The sequence below is a fragment of the Stegodyphus dumicola genome, chromosome 3 (assembly GCF_044657685.1).
Source record: "Stegodyphus dumicola isolate Sdum_Otavi_A_Nest chromosome 3, ASM4465768v1".
NCBI lineage: Eukaryota > Metazoa > Arthropoda > Arachnida > Araneae > Eresidae > Stegodyphus > Stegodyphus dumicola.
Window position 1 is genome coordinate 242,490,524 of NC_140770.1, and position 19,172 is coordinate 242,509,695.

Consider the following 19,172-nt stretch of genomic DNA (forward strand, 5'->3'; position numbering starts at 1 on the left):
GCCGCCATGATTTTGGGTACCGTATACTTTATAGAATAGAATATGCTTGCTGGTGTTTAGGTACGTGATTCTTTGCTGAAAAGAAATAAACTGCTTTTTTTAAAACAGCTCATTACTCTAGAAGAGAATTGGATTCAAAATTAAAATCATTTTACTGTATTTTGCTGTATTTTACTGTATTTGTAGATCTGCTTGTAGTTTTTGATGTTTTTAGGTATTTGATCTGAAAGCTGACTGAGAGTTACTTTTGTATTTGCTATTTGCTCTGTTACAAACCAAATATTATTTTTTATGTGCTTTCATTATTATATAGTGTAGGATATTATAATTTAAAGTATTTTTTTATTGATAGGTTTCTTTCACGGGCAAAGCTGGTGAAATGAAAGAAATGCAGCAACTATCTGGAGGTCAGAAATCACTGGTTGCTCTTGCTTTAATATTTGCAATTCAGAAATGTGATCCTGCTCCATTTTATCTCTTTGATGAAATAGATCAAGCTCTTGATTCACAGCATCGAAAAGCTGTTTCAGGTAAAATGTATATGTATTTTAATACTATGGGAATTCTTGTACTATTTTTATCTGAGTTAGTACAGTACAAAGTCCATAATCCGGATGTCCATTAACCGGAATGATCTATAATCCGGACCTCAAAGCTACAAACTTTTTTGTATGCTTTATGCATGTGCGTTTAATGTGTAACAGGTGGTATAAGCTAGGCTAAAATTATCTCTACTGATTCTAAGGCATTTCAGTTAATGTTGCAGATTGCACTGTTCCTTAATCTCTCCTTAATCTTTTAATTGGATCTAGCTTATTATTTTTTGCAGACTGTTAGATCAATTTAAAAAAATTATGCTTGAACATTTGATTATGTCAAAAAGAGTTTCCAATTCTAGAGCTGCAAAAGGATTTACAAAGCAAAAGCATGTTTCGATGTCCCTCAAACAAAAAGTGGAATTGCTGCAAAATTCGATAAAGGCATATCCGTCTCAAAATTGTAAGAGGAGTACGACATTGGAAAGTCAACTGTATGTGACATAAGCAAAAAGAAAAGGAACTTTTTGAATTTTTTGTGGATTCCGACACCCCACTCTCAATGAATAACAGAGAAAGGATTCGTTATGCTAAAAGTGATGATCATGACAAAGTGGTGATTGAATGGGTCAGACAGCGTCACAGTGAGGGCGTGCCATTGACGGGTCCAATACTAATCGCTCAAGCCAAAATATTTCACGAAGAAATGAAGTTAAACATTGAGTGCACATATTCGACAGATTAGTTAACCAAATTTAAAAATCACCATGGTATAAGACAATTAAAAATTTTGGGTGAAAAAGCTTCATTTGATACTGAAGCTGCTGAACAATTTTCAGATGAATTCATTGAACTCATTACTAGTGAACAATTATCTCCAGAACGAATTTACAATGCTGATGAAATTGGTCTTTTCTGGCAATATGTACTGCAAAATATACAAGAAAGGCTTCAACTGGTGTCAAAGATTCCAAAGCGAGACTAACAATTTTAGTATGCGCAAATGCTGCAGGAACGCAAAGTGCAAACTTTTCATAATCGGAAAACATGCACGACCTTGAGCATTTAAAGGAGTAATGATTTTTCCCGTTATATATCGCGCAAATAAAAGAGCGTGGATGACACAAGTGTTGATGAATGATTGGTTTGAAAATAATTTTATACTCGAGGCTCGGCGACATTTGAATTCGGTTGGTTTACCTGATGACTCAAAAATAGTCCTGATTGTTGACAACTGTTTGACACATACGTCACTTAAAGTTTTAGTGAAAAATAATGTAGATCATAATTGCTCTTTATTTCATAAATTATGGTTCATATTTTTAATTGTATAATTTCTGCATGCCATCTTACCAGATTTGCATTGATGATCTATAACCCGGAATCACCGAAGTTCCGATGAGTCCGTATTACAGACTTTGTACTGTATTATTATATGACATAAGTCCAGAGAAAATGCTATAATGATATAGCTAAAAAGTCAAATAGAAGTAGGCTAGCAGGAGTAAGTGCTAAAGTTTAAAGGAGTAACGATTTTCCCCATTATATATCGCAAATAAAAGAGCATAGCATTGATGAATGATTGGTATTTTAAACCTGAGTCTCGGCGACATTTTGAATTCATTTGGTTTACTTGATGGCTCAAAAATAGTCCTAATTGTTCACAACTGTTCAGCGCATACTTCACTTAAAGTTTTAGTGAATGATAATGTATCCGTATTATTCTTCCCCCCCCCCCCAAATTGTACATCTATCATTCAGCCTATGGATATGGCAATAGTGCATGCGCTGAAATGCAAATATAAACTAGCATTTTAAAAATCTATGTTAAATTTCTTGAACAATGGCAAGACTATTCAAGACTTTTTGAAATTTTTTAGCATAAAATCTGCTGTGTTGAGCATCGCAAGATCGGAGGATGTGTCTCCAGGTACGCTAAAAAATGCTTGGCATAATTTATGGCCAGATACCATATTTCATAGTGAGGACGATGAAGATGATAGCTGTGAATTTGAAGGATTTTGGACATCACAAACTAAGGGTGAAATTGTCCAGTTATTGGATTTTGTAAAGAAATGTGAAGAAACGGTAATAAATTAAGTTGATATAACAGAAGTTTTTCATTGTGATGACAATGCCGCAATCATCAATCAATTAACGAACGACGAAATCTGTAGTATGATTTTAGAGTCAGAAATTACTGCTTCCGATAGTGAAGAAAGTGACAGAGAGGTTATTGAAAATGAAAGAATTTCGATTGACAAGTTAGTTGGTATTCTCGACACAGCAATTACAGGGCTTGAACAGTGGAACTTTGTAACTGAACAAGAAATTATGCCTGTTTATAGAATTAAAGAAAAAGCATTAGCACAAAAAACGAAGCAACTTAAACAACTTACATTGAACGAAATGTTTAATAAAGTAAACAAATAAACATTAAGCTCTTTTTTTTTTTTTTTTTTTGTAAATTTTAATACCCTATGAATCATAATTGCTCTCTATTTCATAAATTATGGTTTCATATTTTTAATTGTATAATTTCTGCATGCCATCTTACCAGATTTAAGTTGATGATCTCTAATCCGGAAAAACCCCTAATCTGGAATCGCCAAAGTCCCGACGAGTCCGGATTACGGACTTTGTACTGCATAAATTTTTACCTGAATTTAAGATTCCATTCTTGTTCCCATTCTGATTCTTATTACTGTTTTAGTTCTAATTTAATTTTCATACTAAAAAATTAATTATTTTAAAGTATGTGTACATATTGCAAATAGCCTTTAAACTATTTTTGAAATCTAGGCAGTGAATTGTTAAAGCAATAAATTAGCATATATTTTTCTTTGATGTATGTTGCAAAATTTTATTACAAGGGTCATTCAAGGTTGACTGGGATTTTCGTATGTAAATAATTGATGAATAGCCGGATCGTGATGAACTAGTTACTCGAGAAAGAATACATTATGTCAGATTGCAGCTGACGTAATGTATTCTTTCTCGAGTAACTAGTGCCTGGCATGACGTATTTGGCGTATGCGCAGCCCTTGCAGCGAACATGGCGGCAAGCAGTGTGTAATCAAATTTCTTGTAAAGGAGAAAGTTAAACCATTTGAGATTTTCAAAGATTGCAAGCACATTATGTCGAACAAATAATGTCACAGACAAGAGTGTATGAATGGTGTGAAAAGTTTTGGGAAGGACCAGGAGCTGGTAACAAATGAAGTGCATTGGACACATTCGCTCAACTGCAGTCACACCAGGGAATATCGCATGTGTTGAGAACCGGCGAGTAACAGTGCATGATATTGCTGCCAAGGTAAATATCAGTGTCAGGAGTTTTGAGGCGATCATTCATAACCACTTATGCTTCTGCAAAATCTGTGCAAGGTGGGTTCCCTGCCAGCTGACATTAAATCAGAAGTTGGCACGCATGACAGTCTGTAAACAGCTTCTGAATTGGTTTCGAGCCAAAGGTGATGAATTGTTGCAACCCATCATCACGTGTGATAAAATATGTTTGAACAATTCAACCCTAGAGATCAAAAGAAGCAGCATGGAGTGGCGGCATAAAGGTTCCCCACCACCCAAGAAAAGTAAAATGCAGCCGTCCGCTGGAAGGTCATGGCAGTCTTCTGGGACATAAAGGGTGTTATACATGTGGACTGTTTGGACAAAGGGCTCAAAGGGACAATTAATGTTCAGTATTACTCCACATTGTTGAGTGGTGCTGAGCGAAAGTCCATTCACAAGAAAAGACCTGGGATTATTGTCTGGAAATGTCATTTTTCTCCATTACAATGCTCGCCCTCACACGGCCAGTGTGACAACAACTCAGACCGAAATGCGCTGGGTAGTTGCCCCTACTGTCGGGGGGATAGGGTGCTGCTCCACCCCCCCCCCGACAGTCCAGTTTCAGCATCCAGTGATTATCATTTGTTTGCACCCCTTAAAGACCATCTAGGAGGGAAGAAATTCACGACAGATGAAGCACTGTGGAACGATGTTCTCCAGTGGCTACGACAACAACCAAGTTCTCTCTACGCCAAAGGAATCAGAGAGCTGCCACAATGATGGCAACAGTGCCTCGACGCGTATGGAGAATACTTTGAAAAGCTGACGTAGTTTGGTGCTACTTGTACTATCTGTTTCCCCTGAAGAAATAAAAGTCCCGATCAACCTTGAACGACCAGTATTATATGCAGTTGATCGTGAATGTAGCACAAGCCATTAATTAAAAAAATTTTATGAATGCATACCTGCCAACTTTTATGAATTTTTCGTAATTTTTACGAAAATGCGTTTGTCTTTACGGTTTTACAATCGTAATCCATTTTTTATGATTTTTTTTCCTTTTTCAAGTGTTTTTAGTGATTTTTGTCGAAATTTTAGAATTTTTCGCCAATTCAACGATTTTCACCAATTGCATCATGTTTTACCGCCAACTACTGACTACTTCGAATCTACTAACCTGCGGTTTCTCTCAACTCGCTGCTTAATCAGCCAATCCAATGCGCTGAACTTGTTTCTCCCACTCTTTTCTTTGTGGGCGCCAGATTATTTTTTTCGCGTTCGCTTCAACAGCAAGGAAATTACTCAGCTCGGACTCAGCAAGCGTGCATTGTCGCATTCTTCCCCCCCCCACGTGCTACGTATTTTTCTTAATACGTTGTTGTTACGAAATAAGTTTAAAAAAAAAAAAAAAAAAACCCGTATTCTCAATATTTTTGGATTGCCTACAAAGCTGAATTTCCAACAATTAAAGAATCCTTCAAAGGAAATAACTATGCATTTTGCAACGTGTGCGTAATTTTCTATCTTCTTTCTTCAGATTTGAACAAAGCATATTGTAGTTTTCTGTTAAGTACCATTAAGATTTTTGAAAGTGTAAATACCCTTCTACAATCAGCTTCACCAAAATATCCCCTGCTTATCCAAATTCTTAATGATCTTTTGAAAGAACTTTATACTAAGTTTGTAAAACCCTCCATTGTGAAAAACAGTGTGTTGATTCGTGTTGCCTATAATAGTTTGGCAAATCAAAAGGATGACAATGATCTTATAATTGGAAATCAAACCAGGGAACTTGTAAATTCTTTGAAAGATCATGAGAAAAAAAATGTTTTTCAATATGTTAAAAAGTACTTTTTCTCAGCCTGTGATTACATTGTAAGGAAGTTTCCTTTGCAAAATGAAGTTCTTTTAAATGCTGAAGTGGCAAATTTGAAACAAATTGAAAATTCATCTTTTGAAAAGATTCGTTTTTTTATTGATAAATTTCCATTTTTGTTAACGATTAAAGAAAATGAATGCCATAATGATGCTTTAGATGAACTACAGAACCAATTTTCTGCTGCACAGTTTGAAGACTTTGCCAGTTCTGGAGAAAATAGACTTGATGTCCTCGTTGGTACCTTAAAAAAAGCTGATGGAACACCAAAATATGATAGACTAGCAAGAGTTTTATGTGCTATTCTCGTAATTCCACACGGTAATGCTGAGTGCGAGAGAGTCTTCAGTGTTGTGAAGAAAAACAAAACTATGTTTCGTTCTTCAATTTCACCAAAAACTATAGAAAACATTTTAATTGCTAAATGTATTGAGGAAACTAATTGTTATGACAGGAAATTTTCCAAAGAATTTTTGGCTAAAGCCAAATAATGCACTCTAAATTCATTGCAATAATTTTTTTGTGTAACATTAAGTTCTTGTTTTATGTTAAATTTTTTAATAAATTTTTTAGTTACTACTTAATTGAGATTTACTAATGTAAGTACAATTTTCTTTTTTCTATTTGTATAAATTGTCATTTTTTAAATATCAAAGCATGATATTAATTCTTCGTGTTCTTCTGAATTTTGGGGAGAAATCTTCTGAATTTTTATCTTTAGAGGTTGGCAGGTATGTGAATGGCATTTCTCCTTTACTCCATGACCACTTTATCAGAGCTGCCAACTCTCCCAATTTCTGACCATTCTTCCATCAACCTGATTTACAGCTTTCTTCTCCCAACTTTATGTTATTCTTAAATTTTCTCACGATTTTTGTGTAGCTTTTGTGTATTTGCACCAAAAACGAGTGATTTTTAGGTGTCTGAAAGCACTTGGTTTTCCCCTAGATTACATATAAAAGAAAAGTCGTTTCATAAGTAAGAAATTATGGCTGCTTTGTGAGTGAAAGGACGTGTTCAGAAATGTCATATTATTGTTCTTCAGTGAGTGTTTGAGTACCACTTTGAGTCATCTGGTATACATTAAGCAATTAGCACAAAGCAAGATCGAGTTTGTTATTTTGTTCATTTTGTCCCTGAGAGGTGCTGAGTGCACCTGCTATCGAGAAATAGATTAACGATCTTTTGTTTTAGTTATGTCTGTGAAAGAGATAAAGTATTCATGTACTTTTCAAAAATTGTACACAAATAGATAGATGACTTTCCTTCTACAGTCAAAAGTTGTTAATTCGGACACCCATAATCTGGACCTCAAAGTTAAAACTTTCTGCGCATGCGTTGAGTTGACGCATGCGCATAGGCGTTTACGCGTGCGCGCAAGACCTTTACGACGGCGCATATGCGTCTGCGCAAGCACAGAATACGTTTTCGCGTGCACGTTTAATGTAGAACGGACGGTATAAGCTAAAATTATCTAATTATCTATTTCAGTTAATGTTGATGATTGCGTTGTTCCTTAATCTTCGAATTGGATCCAGCTTATTATTTTTTGCAGACTGTAAGAGCAATTTTATAAAAGTAAGCTTGAACTTTCGATTATGTCAAATAGAATTTCCGATGCTGGAGCTCCCAAAGGATCTACAAAACGAAAGTATGTTTCGATGCCCATCAAACAAAAAGTGGAATTGCTACAAAAAATGGATAAAGGCATATTTTTTGTTTATCTAACCGTTCCGAAACCTGTTTATCAATTTCACGCTGCTCTGCATGGGGGGGGGGACGCAGTGCGCAATGAACTGGAAGTTGATCTGTCAGCACTGTCGTTATCTTCAGGGCAGATGTTTTTATTTTATTTGGCTTATAATTCCTTATTAAATGTAGTATTTCATCTCGATGTACTCCGTCTTTGATATGATTTAAATCAAATTCCTGGTCATTATAAATATCACGAATACAAATCAAAGAGTTTTCTGGTTGCAATTTTCTAATTTCGGCTATGCGTAATGTATGCTTTACGCATGCGCGCGTTGAAAGAAATGTTTAATAAAGTAAACAAATAAATATTAAGCTTCTTTTTTTGTAAATTTTGATACCCTTTAGATCATAATTGTTCATTATTTTATAAATTACGGTTTCATATTTTTAATTTTATAATATCTGCATGCCATCGTACCAGATTTAAACTGATGATCTATAATCCGGAATCGCCGAAGTCCCGACGATTCCGGATTAAAGACTTTTGACTGTATTATTTTTCCTTAAGGAATGTAACGTTTGTCATGGCATCTTTTCGATTTTACATGGTGCAAGGGCCAATGTTCTCAAACATGTGTACTCAAAAACATAAGAACAAAATGAGTTCTATTGGAAAAAAAAAAAAAAGAAAAAAGAAATTTTCCTGTGTGGGGGGGGGGGGCAAACAATAACAACAAACAAACAAACAAAAAAGTTATTAGTGCAGAGAGCCTGTTCTTTGCCTTTTTACTGGAGTACACAACCTGCCACTGAATACCTCGAATCATGCTGCAGCTTTATTAGGAAAATGTTTCCCAATGGCGAAATTGCTAAGAACTGCTCAGTTGCAAGGACCAAAATGCCTGCAACACTTTAAAGAAATCGCTGTGAAAAATAAATCTATTGATTGCATTAGAACAGTTTCATTCTGCCTATCTACGAATGATAGCAATAATACCGATTCAAAACTGTATCTAGTTTCTTTTTTTAATCCAGTGTTTTCAGAAATTGAGTGTAGTTTTCTTTCTGTGCCCACTTTAAAAGCACATTCAACAGGCTTTAATATAGCACAGCTAATTGTTAAATCTTTAAAAGAAAACACAATTCCTCTGGATAATTGCTTAGCACTTAATGCCTATAATCTACCAGTAATGGTAGACTTGAAGACTGGTATTGCAGGCATCTTAAAAAAAGGAAAATTCAGATTTTCAAATTATGAGGGCCACCTGTGACCTTTTAAATTTAGTAGCTGAAAGAGGTGCAGTTTCTTTACAAATAAGTATAGATGAAGGCATTGTTGATATTTTTTATTATCTTGAAAGGAGTTCTAAAAGAAAAGAAAAATTGAAACAATTCCAACAGCTGCATAGTACTGATATAAGGGAAATGTTACAGTTCTACATCTCCTGTTCTACTGGGCTGATTCACGAAATTCAAACTGCGTTCTCCATGTCTCGAAAGCGCGACTTAAGATATATATTAGATTTATATATAGCACTATTCTAACATAGGTATTTTGACACAAAATCAGACTTTTTCTGAAATAACATACCAATTTTTTTACATATTTCGATTCTACGACTCAAATTATGCCTAAATATTAAATTTTGTAAAATTTGCGAAATTTACGTAGAAATTCAACAATTTATGTTGGCGCTTTTTATTTAGTTTGCGCCAAAATTAGTTCACTTGGCGAACTTCTTAATATGTGGCAACCTATTTTCATTTCCATTTTTACATAATGCGTGAGAGGGAAAAAAAGATTCAATCGTTCCTTCTTTCAAATAATGTTCTTTATCTTATATTTTTAATTATAATTGTTATTAATTTTAAGCAGTTTTTTTTTCTTTTTCAAATTTTATTTTAACACTAGAATTAATGAAGGGGTCATTTTGACACCTAGCAAACTTTTATCTCTGAGCGCTCTTCTTTTTTTCGCAAATATTTTAACCTTTTCTCGACTTTTCCAAAATCATTGTGATTTACGAAATAGTAAAGATTTCAAGAAAATCATATTTTTATTTTAGCCCTAACAAATGGTTATACCTAGAAATGCGGCAGGTGTCATTTTGACCCCTTTGAGAGAAAAGAAATGTGAATACATTCCATTGTATTATCTGAACACTGTTACTTCTGTAAACTATTTTTATTTGCACCTGCTAAACAAACTACAAACAAAGGAAAAGAATATGGTGGGTCTGCGTAGTTTCACATCTGCCAGTCACATGATTTGAAATATGTGCAATACTTTTCTTTGTGGAAAGAAAACAGAGAAAAGAGATTATTACAAGCTGAACGTTTGTAAATTTTTCGTAGATATTTTGTTTATTATTCATAACAAGTTTTAGTGGAAAATTTAATTCTATTTACATGAATTTATTATAGTGACGTACTAATGGCACGTAGAAAACGACTAACGCGTGAAGAAATCGTGAAACTGATGCAAGAACTATCTAATGCCGATTCCGGTTCTGAAATCGAAAATAATTCTACAGATAAAGATGGAGATGAAACATATTGTGATTCTGAATTTATTATAGAGAGTAATCAGGCAATATCATCCTCTAGCTCAAGTGAAAGTGCAAATGGATTTGTTTCTACGAGTTCAAATTCTGCCGTACATAAGAATGCCAAAGCGAGAACTAGTAGGTGCTCAAAAGAGAATATGAAATTCAACGTAATTCAGACTAACACTTGTAAAGAAATTGCTAGTGATGGAACTGTATGGAAAGTAGAAAATGCTTCAAATACTTCTGGTCGGCGACCCTTGCAAAATATCTTACGATATGCAGGACCAACATCCTATGCTAAACGTCACATTTGTTCTGGCAAAACTCTTAGTGCGTGGAAGTTAATAATAGATGAAAAAACTTTAAGCGTCATAAAGGAGTGTACTGATGCTGAAGCCAAGCTTCATAATGACTCTTTCACTATTTTATTAGCAGAACTGGAAGCATTCATAGCGTTGTTGTACGTAAGGGGGGCATTAGCCGCCAAGGGCTTACCAATTCTTACTTTGTGGTCCAAGACTTGTGGACCAAAGTTTTTTCATGAAACTATGAGTAGAGATAGGTTTCTGGAAATTAAAAAATTTCTTCATTTTGATAATAAACTAACAAGGTCTTCACGTTAGCAATGTGATAAATTTGCACTAATATCCGAGGTATAGAATACTTTTACAGAAAACTCTAAGCTTTGCTACAAACCAATACAATCAAAAGTCGTTAATTCGGACACCCATAATCCGGACCTCAAAGCTACAAACTTTCTGCGCATGCGTCGCATTGATAGCTTTACGGCTGCGAATTTGCGTGTGCGCATGCGCAAAATATGTTTACGAATGCACGTTTAATGTATAACGGACGGGATAAGCTAAGCTAAAATTATCTAATTATCTATTTCAGTTAATGTTGCAGATTGCGTTGTTCCTTAATCTTCGAATTGAATCCAGCTTATTATTATTTGCAGACTGTTAGAGCAATTTTATAAAAGTAAGCTTGAACTTTCGATTATTTCAAATAGAATTTCCGATATATATTTACTAATATGTAAAGGATATACAAAATGAAAGTATCTTTCGGAGTCCATTAAACAAAAAGTGGAATTGCTGCAAAAAATGGATAAAGGCATATCCTTTGTTTATCTAAACTTTAACGTTTGTTTATCTAAACTTTGTTTATCTTTAACGCAGCGGAGCGCAATGAATTGAAAGTTGATCTGTCAACACTATCCTTATCTTAAGAGCAGATGTTTTTATTTTATTTGGCTTATAATTGCTTACTAAATGTGGTATTTCCTCTCGATGTACTCCGTCTTTGATATGATTTAAATCAAATGCCTCATCATTGTAATTCGCTTCCGATAGCGAAGAAAGTAACAGAGGTTATTGAAAAAGAAAAAATTTCTATTGACAAATTAGTCGGTATTCTCGGCACAGCAATTATAGGACTTGAACAGCGGAACTTTGTAACTGAACAAGAAATTATGTCTGTTTATGGAATTAAAGAGAATGTATTATCACATAAAAAACGAAGCAACTTAAACAACTTGCATTGAAAGAAATGTTTAATAAAGTAAAGAAATAAATATTAAGCTTTTTTTTTTTTTTTTTTTTTTTTTTTTTTTTGTAAATTTTGATACCCTTTAGATCATAATTGTTCTTTATTTCGTAAATTACAGTTTCATATTTTTAATTTTATATGTTTCTGCATGCCATTTTACCAGATTTAAACTGATGATCTATAATCCGGAATCGCCGAAGTCCCGACGAGTCTGGATTAACGACTTTTCACTGTATACAAAACATTACGATTGATGAACAGTTATTCCCTACAAAAACAAGATGCCGTTTTTTGCAGTATATGCCTAATAAGCCCAATAAATTTGGAATAAAATTTTGGCTAGCAGTAGATGTTAGGACAAAATACTTATTAAATGGATATCCATATTTAGGAAAAGATGAAATGAGACCAAGTGATCAAAGTTCAGGGGAGAAATAGTAAATCATTTAGTTGATCCTTACAAAAATACTTGCCGAAATATAACTACAGACACTTTCTTTACATCAGTAAAACTTGAGAAATCCCTAAAATCAAAAGGATTGAGTCATGTTAGAACAGTAAATCGCTCAAAAAGAGAAATTCTCTCTAGTTTCAAAAATGTAAGAAACTAATTTTTTTCTTCAGTTGTGATGAAACACGACTACATAACACTTAACTAACAATATCAAGGTAAAAGGAGCAAAAACATAATTTTGTTAAGTACACTCCATTCATCAGTTGAATTTGAATCTAATGAAAAGAAGGTTCCTAATGTAATACAGTTTTACAATTCTACAAAATTCGAGGTAGATGTTTTGGATCAAACGGCAAGAAAGTACTCCGTGAAAGCATCATCACGCCGTCGGCCAGTACATGTATTTTACAATATTTTGGACTAAGCAGGCATAAATGCGTGGATTCTGTATAAGGAAGTTAAAAAAAGAAAATATTAGCAGAAGGGATTTTCTTATTGTGTTTGGCAGAAGAACTAAGAGAAGAATGTATATCTAGTAAAAACAAATTTGTTCTCCCTTCAAGTAGCTTTGTGGATGGACAAGATTCAATAGAATAAAAAAAAAGGAAGAAATGTCAAGTAAGGAAATGCAAAGGTAACAAAACTTCTAATATTTGCGACAACTGTAATAAATATGTTTGCAGATATTGTACACAAAAAATCAGAAAGATAAGCTTGTGTGCTAATTGCTGCAATGACTAATATATTATCTGTAAATAAAATATTTCTATATATTTCTATTTCTATGTACTCTTTATAGCAAAAAAGTTTGTTTTAAAATACTTTAATATTTGGATTTAAAAACCACTTTTTTTGGAAAAATTTGTGTAAATATTTATACATTAAGAAATGTAAGCTATCGAAAATGAAAAAACAAAATTACATTTTCTGATGGAAATATTTAAATGCTTGTTCATTATTTGACTACTTACCTGCAAAGTCTCTATATTCTTTAAAATAAACTGTAGTTGTCATAATTTGCGTTATTTTAATTTCTTTTTCACAAATTTATTATATCATATAGAGAAATATGCAGATATCAAGGGGTCAAAATGACACCCGCCGTAATTCTAGGTATACGAAGACCACCGTAAGTTAATTGTTTACGTTGCATATTCTTTCGATAAATTGCAACAGTTATTTGAAAGTATAACTGTTTTAAAAATTTCTATTTACTTATTTGAACGGCATAATTTAAATCAAAGGCGCATCGTTTATTTATTTATTTTTTTTTTTCATATAGTTTTCTTTATACTATATTTTTAGTCATAGTTACTATTTTAGGTAATTTTTAAATTTTTAGGCTTTTATTTTAATTGTTAGTCCTGCATTGTCTCCTCAGATAATTATTTTAAAATTTTCTATTTATTCTTTCGAACTGAACATTTTAAATATATTTATTAATATAAATTTTCCAGAATTTTATTTTATTTATTTGAATAACGTTTCTTTCGGAAGAATACTTTGTAACCCAGACTACGATTCATTTGAAAGCTGCATATATTAAAAGAGAAAATACGGTAAAGCACAGTTAACACTCCTTTCAATGTTCCATTCAGAAAAGATATATATAAATAAGAGAGATGTATAACTGACATTTTAACTTAGGAGGACTTGCATACACTGCTTTAAACAGTTTTATCATTGTGCCCATTGCATTACACAATTTTATCGTACATTTGGTTTCTTAAAATATTATTCATATTTTAGTCAAATATTTTGTTTTTGAAATCTCAAGAATCAAATATCATAAGATTTTAAAAAAGTACAAATACTAAATTTTATGTAAAAATTTGTTTTTTCTTCTCTTTTTCTTCAGGCATTCTGCTTCATTCTTGCTCTTTTTCTTTAGGCATTCTGCAAGTATATTAAAAAGCATCCAACTTTTCAAAACATCTTAGTATTTCTGACAATCATTTTAAATAAAGTTATCATTTTCCATTTCATAAAGGCCCACAAACGGCCGAGCAGTAAAGTCGCTGAAAACTGGTAGATGATTCTGGGGTTCGAATTCCGATAAACGGGCTTGGTTGCATGGGCGTTTTCGTGGATTTTCTCATGTGTAACGTGTATGCCAGATGGGTTCCATAGAAATTTCTTCATAAAGGCATCCTTCCTTTTAGGCAGATAGCCCTGCTTTGCCGTAACTTAATAATCCAATTCAATCCATTTCATCAGAGCCTTTATCAGTCTTTAGAGGCTTAGCATTTTGAAGGTATGAGATAAAAGGAAAGACTGGTTTCATCAAGAGGTTTTGGTTTATTTAATTATGACAAAGCACACCAGGGCTATCTGCCTAAGGGGAAGGATGCCTTCGTGGAGGACTTTCTAAGGGAAACTGCCTCGTATACACGTTACACGTGGGGAAAACCACGAAAATGCCCATGCAGCCAGCCCGTTCGTGGGATTCGATCCTTGGACCGAACTAGTGACTTTACCGCACAGCCGCTGTTTCATCAGGAGGGGGGAAAAAAACGTCTTTAGGTGACATCCACATACATCACTGGATAAACTGCTGAATCTTCAAACAATTCGACTGAGAAATCATGGGATTCTCTGTTTATGATACGATATGATGTTCTATAATTGTAATTTAAATTTGTACAACTATACAGTCTGAAACCAGTCACTCTTCACTTTAATCTGCAATGATATCATTTTCACTTTTCTGTTAACATAAGCTCAATTGCCGGTATTTGCTGGTGTACACATCCAAGTGTTTTCTCTTTGAACACCTAATTCTTTGAAGTATCCTGAAAGTATCTTCAAAAGCGTCCAACTTTTTGAAACATCTTGGTATGTCTGACAGCCAAATTTCCCTGCAAATTTTTGCTTACTTCTCTCCCTAATTTTCTTCTTTCCTTCTACAGTTATTTTCAGTGCTCACACAAGAAAATTAAGATTTTTCGATTGCTAGACTTCCATAAATTTTGCATTCTTGTCAATTTTTTTAAAAATATCAATTGCATGAATTGCGTTTCAGCTGAAGACAGCTTTTCTAGTCATTTTAGAGTTTAAAAGATTTCTTGCTAAATGACAAAGAAAGAAAACAGTCCAGCAGTGTTTATTCTGTACCACCAAGTGACCTGATTCTTATATCGGCTGAAACAATCTAAATCATATTAAAGGTAATGTTTTTTTTATACAATCTATAACGTGAGAGGAAAATTAGCTTATTAAAGCTTTCTTTCTAAGAGGATTAATATAAAATTTTATATTTATATATAGATTTTTATGGCTATAATTGAAAGTTCCACTTTGAAATGGTCATAAAAGACCAAACCAGACCAAATGTTATCACACTTGGGAATCGTGTAGAGGAGGTTATGGGAATTTATTTTCTGCGGGGAAAAAAAAAGAGTTAAAAAACTCACCACCAGGGAAAAAGTGGCGCTGTATGCAATATTGTTAAATGAAATAAGACATGAAAATATCGGTTTAAAATGTGTTTAATCGTTTCCGAAATGTGTTACAAAGCATGTTCAATGTAGCGTCCAGTATTTTCCGAAAGCAAGTTAAATCCTGTTACTGCATTCTCAACAGCAGCTCTTAGCATATCAGGAAGAATGTTACGGACATGTCAGTGTATTACATTTTTGATTTCTGCCAAATTATTTAGATTATCTCCATAAACAGTGCTTTTGAGATAACCCCATAGCTAAAAGTCACAGAGGTTAAGGTCTGGTGGGAAGAAAGGAAGTGTCGGCCTATAAGACGTTCATTTGTGAAATGTTGCCTAAGTAACTGTGCGACACATGTGAGGTGGGGCCCAGCCCTGCATAAAAATCCTAGTATCTAAATGCCACGTTACTGCAGTTCATATATCACGAAACATTTTAAGCGAGCTACAATCACAGTGGTCCAGCTGTCGACTGCTATTCAGAGAGAAATGCTTCAATTATGAAACTAGCTGTTATTCCACGCCAAATGGTGTGGAATGACTGCTATGCAGTCGATTGCAGTAGGAGAATGCAATGGAATTAGGTAGATAACATGAGGGATTTCTTTGGCCCAAATCGATTAAAATTTTTTGAATAAGTATCTTCATGTTTTAGGGCCGAATTCAGGCTTCAAAAATTACAAATTAGTGATCTGTAAGAAAACGATTTCCAGATTGTACGCACTTGTGCAAGTGATTTGCGATCTCACATTTTCTAATCGCTAATTCGTGGTTTTCACGGATGAATTTCTCCCTTACACAGATGGCGCACAGATTCGACTTTTATCGAATTTAACGCCTTAAAAGGGTAATTTGCTTACTTCAAAGTTTCTTAAGGGTATACAACATAGTAAACCTGTGTAACAAAAGGTTAAGTTAGATTCCGACTCATATTTCATTTAACAACGCCATTCCCCCTCTCTGGTGGTGAGGTTTCCAACTTTCGTTTTTTCGCGAAAACTAAATTCCCATGACCTCCTTTACAGGGTTACCAAGTTTAAGTTTGGTAACATTTGATGCTGTAGGTTTCCTTTTATAACCGTTTCAAAGTGGAACTTTAATTTTAACCACCTTGTATATTATGAAATTTTAATTTGAAGCTATGCGTTATATGTATACCATGCGTAAGATTTTCACTTTTAGGGAAAAAATAGAGAATCGAAGCAAATATACTTAGGGTAATGGACCAAAACTGAAAAAATTTCCCCTCCCTCCAAAAATAAAATATTGAAACTTTGAACTTGAACTTATTGGATTATCGAAATATTCAAATTGACTTATCTTCTAGTTCCGACAACAATTCTGTCAAAAATTCCGAATTACTGAAGCTGAAGTAAAAGGTTTAGTATATATTCACTGTATATTAATAAAGTAATCAGCGAAAAAGCATCCAAATGAGTACGCTCGCGAAGAGTGCGTTTAACCAATAGAAGTACGAGGGCTATCCAGAAAGTAGATTACGTTTTGGAATAAAAAAATAAACAAAGTATAGGAAACAAATTTTATTATATACAGATGAAAGCCACACTCAAATACTACTTTTCTACATAGTCACCATACAAATTAAGGCATTTATCGTAGCAATGTACGAGCTTGGAAATTCCTTCGTCGAAAAATTCGGCCGCCTGCGCCTTCAACCACTTCGTTACCTCTTCTTGCAGCTGTGCGTCGTCATCAAAACGCTGCATAGCCAGCCACTTCTTCATTGCTGGGAATAGGTGGAAGTCGCTCGGTGCCAGGTCGGGACTGTACGGCGGATGAGGAAACAACTCCCACTTAAAAGATTCAAGAACTTTACGAGTGACATTTGCCGTGTGGGGCCGGGCGTTGTCGTGAATCAACAAGATCTTAGAGCTCAACATTCCTCTGCGCTTGTTTTGAATTGCTCTTCTGAGTTTTTGGAGAGTTTGGCAATACCTTTGAGAGTTTATTGTAGTGCCTCTTTCCAGGAAATCCACCAAAATTACACCTTTTCTGTCCCAAAAAACAGTCGCCATCATCTTCCTTGCCGACATTGTTTGCATGCATTTCTTGGGTTTTTGGGGAGAACTTGTGTGCCCCCACTGCATTGATTGCAATTTCGTTTCACAGTTCACGTTTCACCCATGTTTCGTCACCAGTAACGATGCGATCGAGTAAAGAGTCACCATCCTTATGGTAAGCGTCCAAAAAGTTCAACGCTGCAGCCATTCGCTGATTTTTGTGGTCCTCTGTCAAGATTTTTGGAATCCATCTTGCACAAAACTTGTGGTAACCAAGCTTTTCGCTGATGATTTCGTGCAACAAACTTCGCGAAATTTGTGGAAAACTCAAAGAAAGTTCCGTTATTGTGAAATTTCGATTTTCACGGACTTTAGCATCGACTTTTTCGAGAAGTTCGGCGGTCACTATGCTGGGTCTCCCACTTCGATCTTCGTCGTGAACATTGGTTCGGCCATTTTGAAATCTTATGACCCACTGACGCACTCCACCTTCAGTGATAATGTTGTCCCCATACACTTCACGAAGCTGCCGATAGATTTCTATCGGTTTACAGTTTTTTGCAGTCAGAAACCTTATTACTGAGCGCACCTCGCAGTTCGCGGGATTTTCAATTAACGCAGACATTTCAAACCGTCACAGTATCTGAACGGAGCACAGCACGAACCTCTCACTAGCACGGCTAGATGCAGACTGAGCTGCGCAACGCTCTGACCCCAAGATGGCCGCGCTAGCCCCGCCCCTAGCGGACACAGACGGAAACGTAATCTACTTCCTGGATGGCCCTCGTATTTTGCACAAAAATCACATGGCACTTTAATGTAGCGTCAACAGAGCTGTATTTTGTTACTTCGCTGTGCTTCTATATGTTTGCGGCAAGTTACCCAAATCGGATGAGTTTTTGATAGCTGAAACCTTACTTCATTAAGCAGAGGGAAAACCGCATAAAAAATGACGAGAATGGTTCCGAAAGATTTATTTAGAGTGACCTGTTCAAAGAGATTATTTTTTTCTTTACTGCCTCATTTGCGAAATGAATATCCGGAATTATTAAATTCCTACTATACTCTCCGTATATCTTGTTCAAATTTTCAGTCGTTAATAAAATACTTTTTTTCATCCGCTCAAGTTCAAATACAATTTTTTAAACTTGTAGTGGATGACACTTGATGTTAATGCAGCTTTTTCACATATTAAAATTTTTTTAATTTTTAATTTAAAAAAATTCTGTTTGTATTTTTAATTTTTTTAAAATTATTTTTAAATTTTTCTTTGTGGACCTAAGTAGGAATTGACTTTTTTTTTTTTTTTTTTTTTTTTTGTATATTACTTGCTTTTAATTACTTCAGGATGAGTATCGACCAGTTTGATAGACTTGCAGATTCTATATTGTATGAAAATTAGGATTTATAAAATTGGTTTGAAATACAGACACCATCCACCATATAATAAAACCAACTTCATATTTTTTAAACTCCCCCTCCCTTGGTTTTTTGTTTTTCTTTTTATTTATTTTTGAATTTAGAATGAGGTTCAAACTTTGGACAGTTTATGAGAAATTATGTGCACGATAAAATACGCAATAAAGTAAAAAATAAAGAGATAATTTATAGATGATATATGATAAACAGATGCAGATATATTATTACATAAGCGTTTCTATTTGCAATGCACATTTTTAAACTATATTAAAAACAATAATAATAATAATGAATAAAATAAGAAATGAAAGCAATAATAATAATAATAGGTAAAATAAGAA

The 19,172-nt window shown here is 34.2% G+C and overlaps 1 protein-coding gene across 1 annotated transcript in view; it reads left to right on the plus strand.

Annotated features, from left to right (window-relative positions):
* Window positions 1-19,172, plus strand: part of SMC3 (structural maintenance of chromosomes 3) — a 198,663-nt gene that overhangs the window by 160,593 nt on the left and 18,898 nt on the right. Inside the window, exon 29 of the mRNA XM_085813974.1 lies at window positions 353-530. Within this exon, the coding sequence (XP_085670100.1) occupies window positions 353-530 (178 nt within the window). The remainder of the gene's footprint in view (window positions 1-352; window positions 531-19,172) is intronic.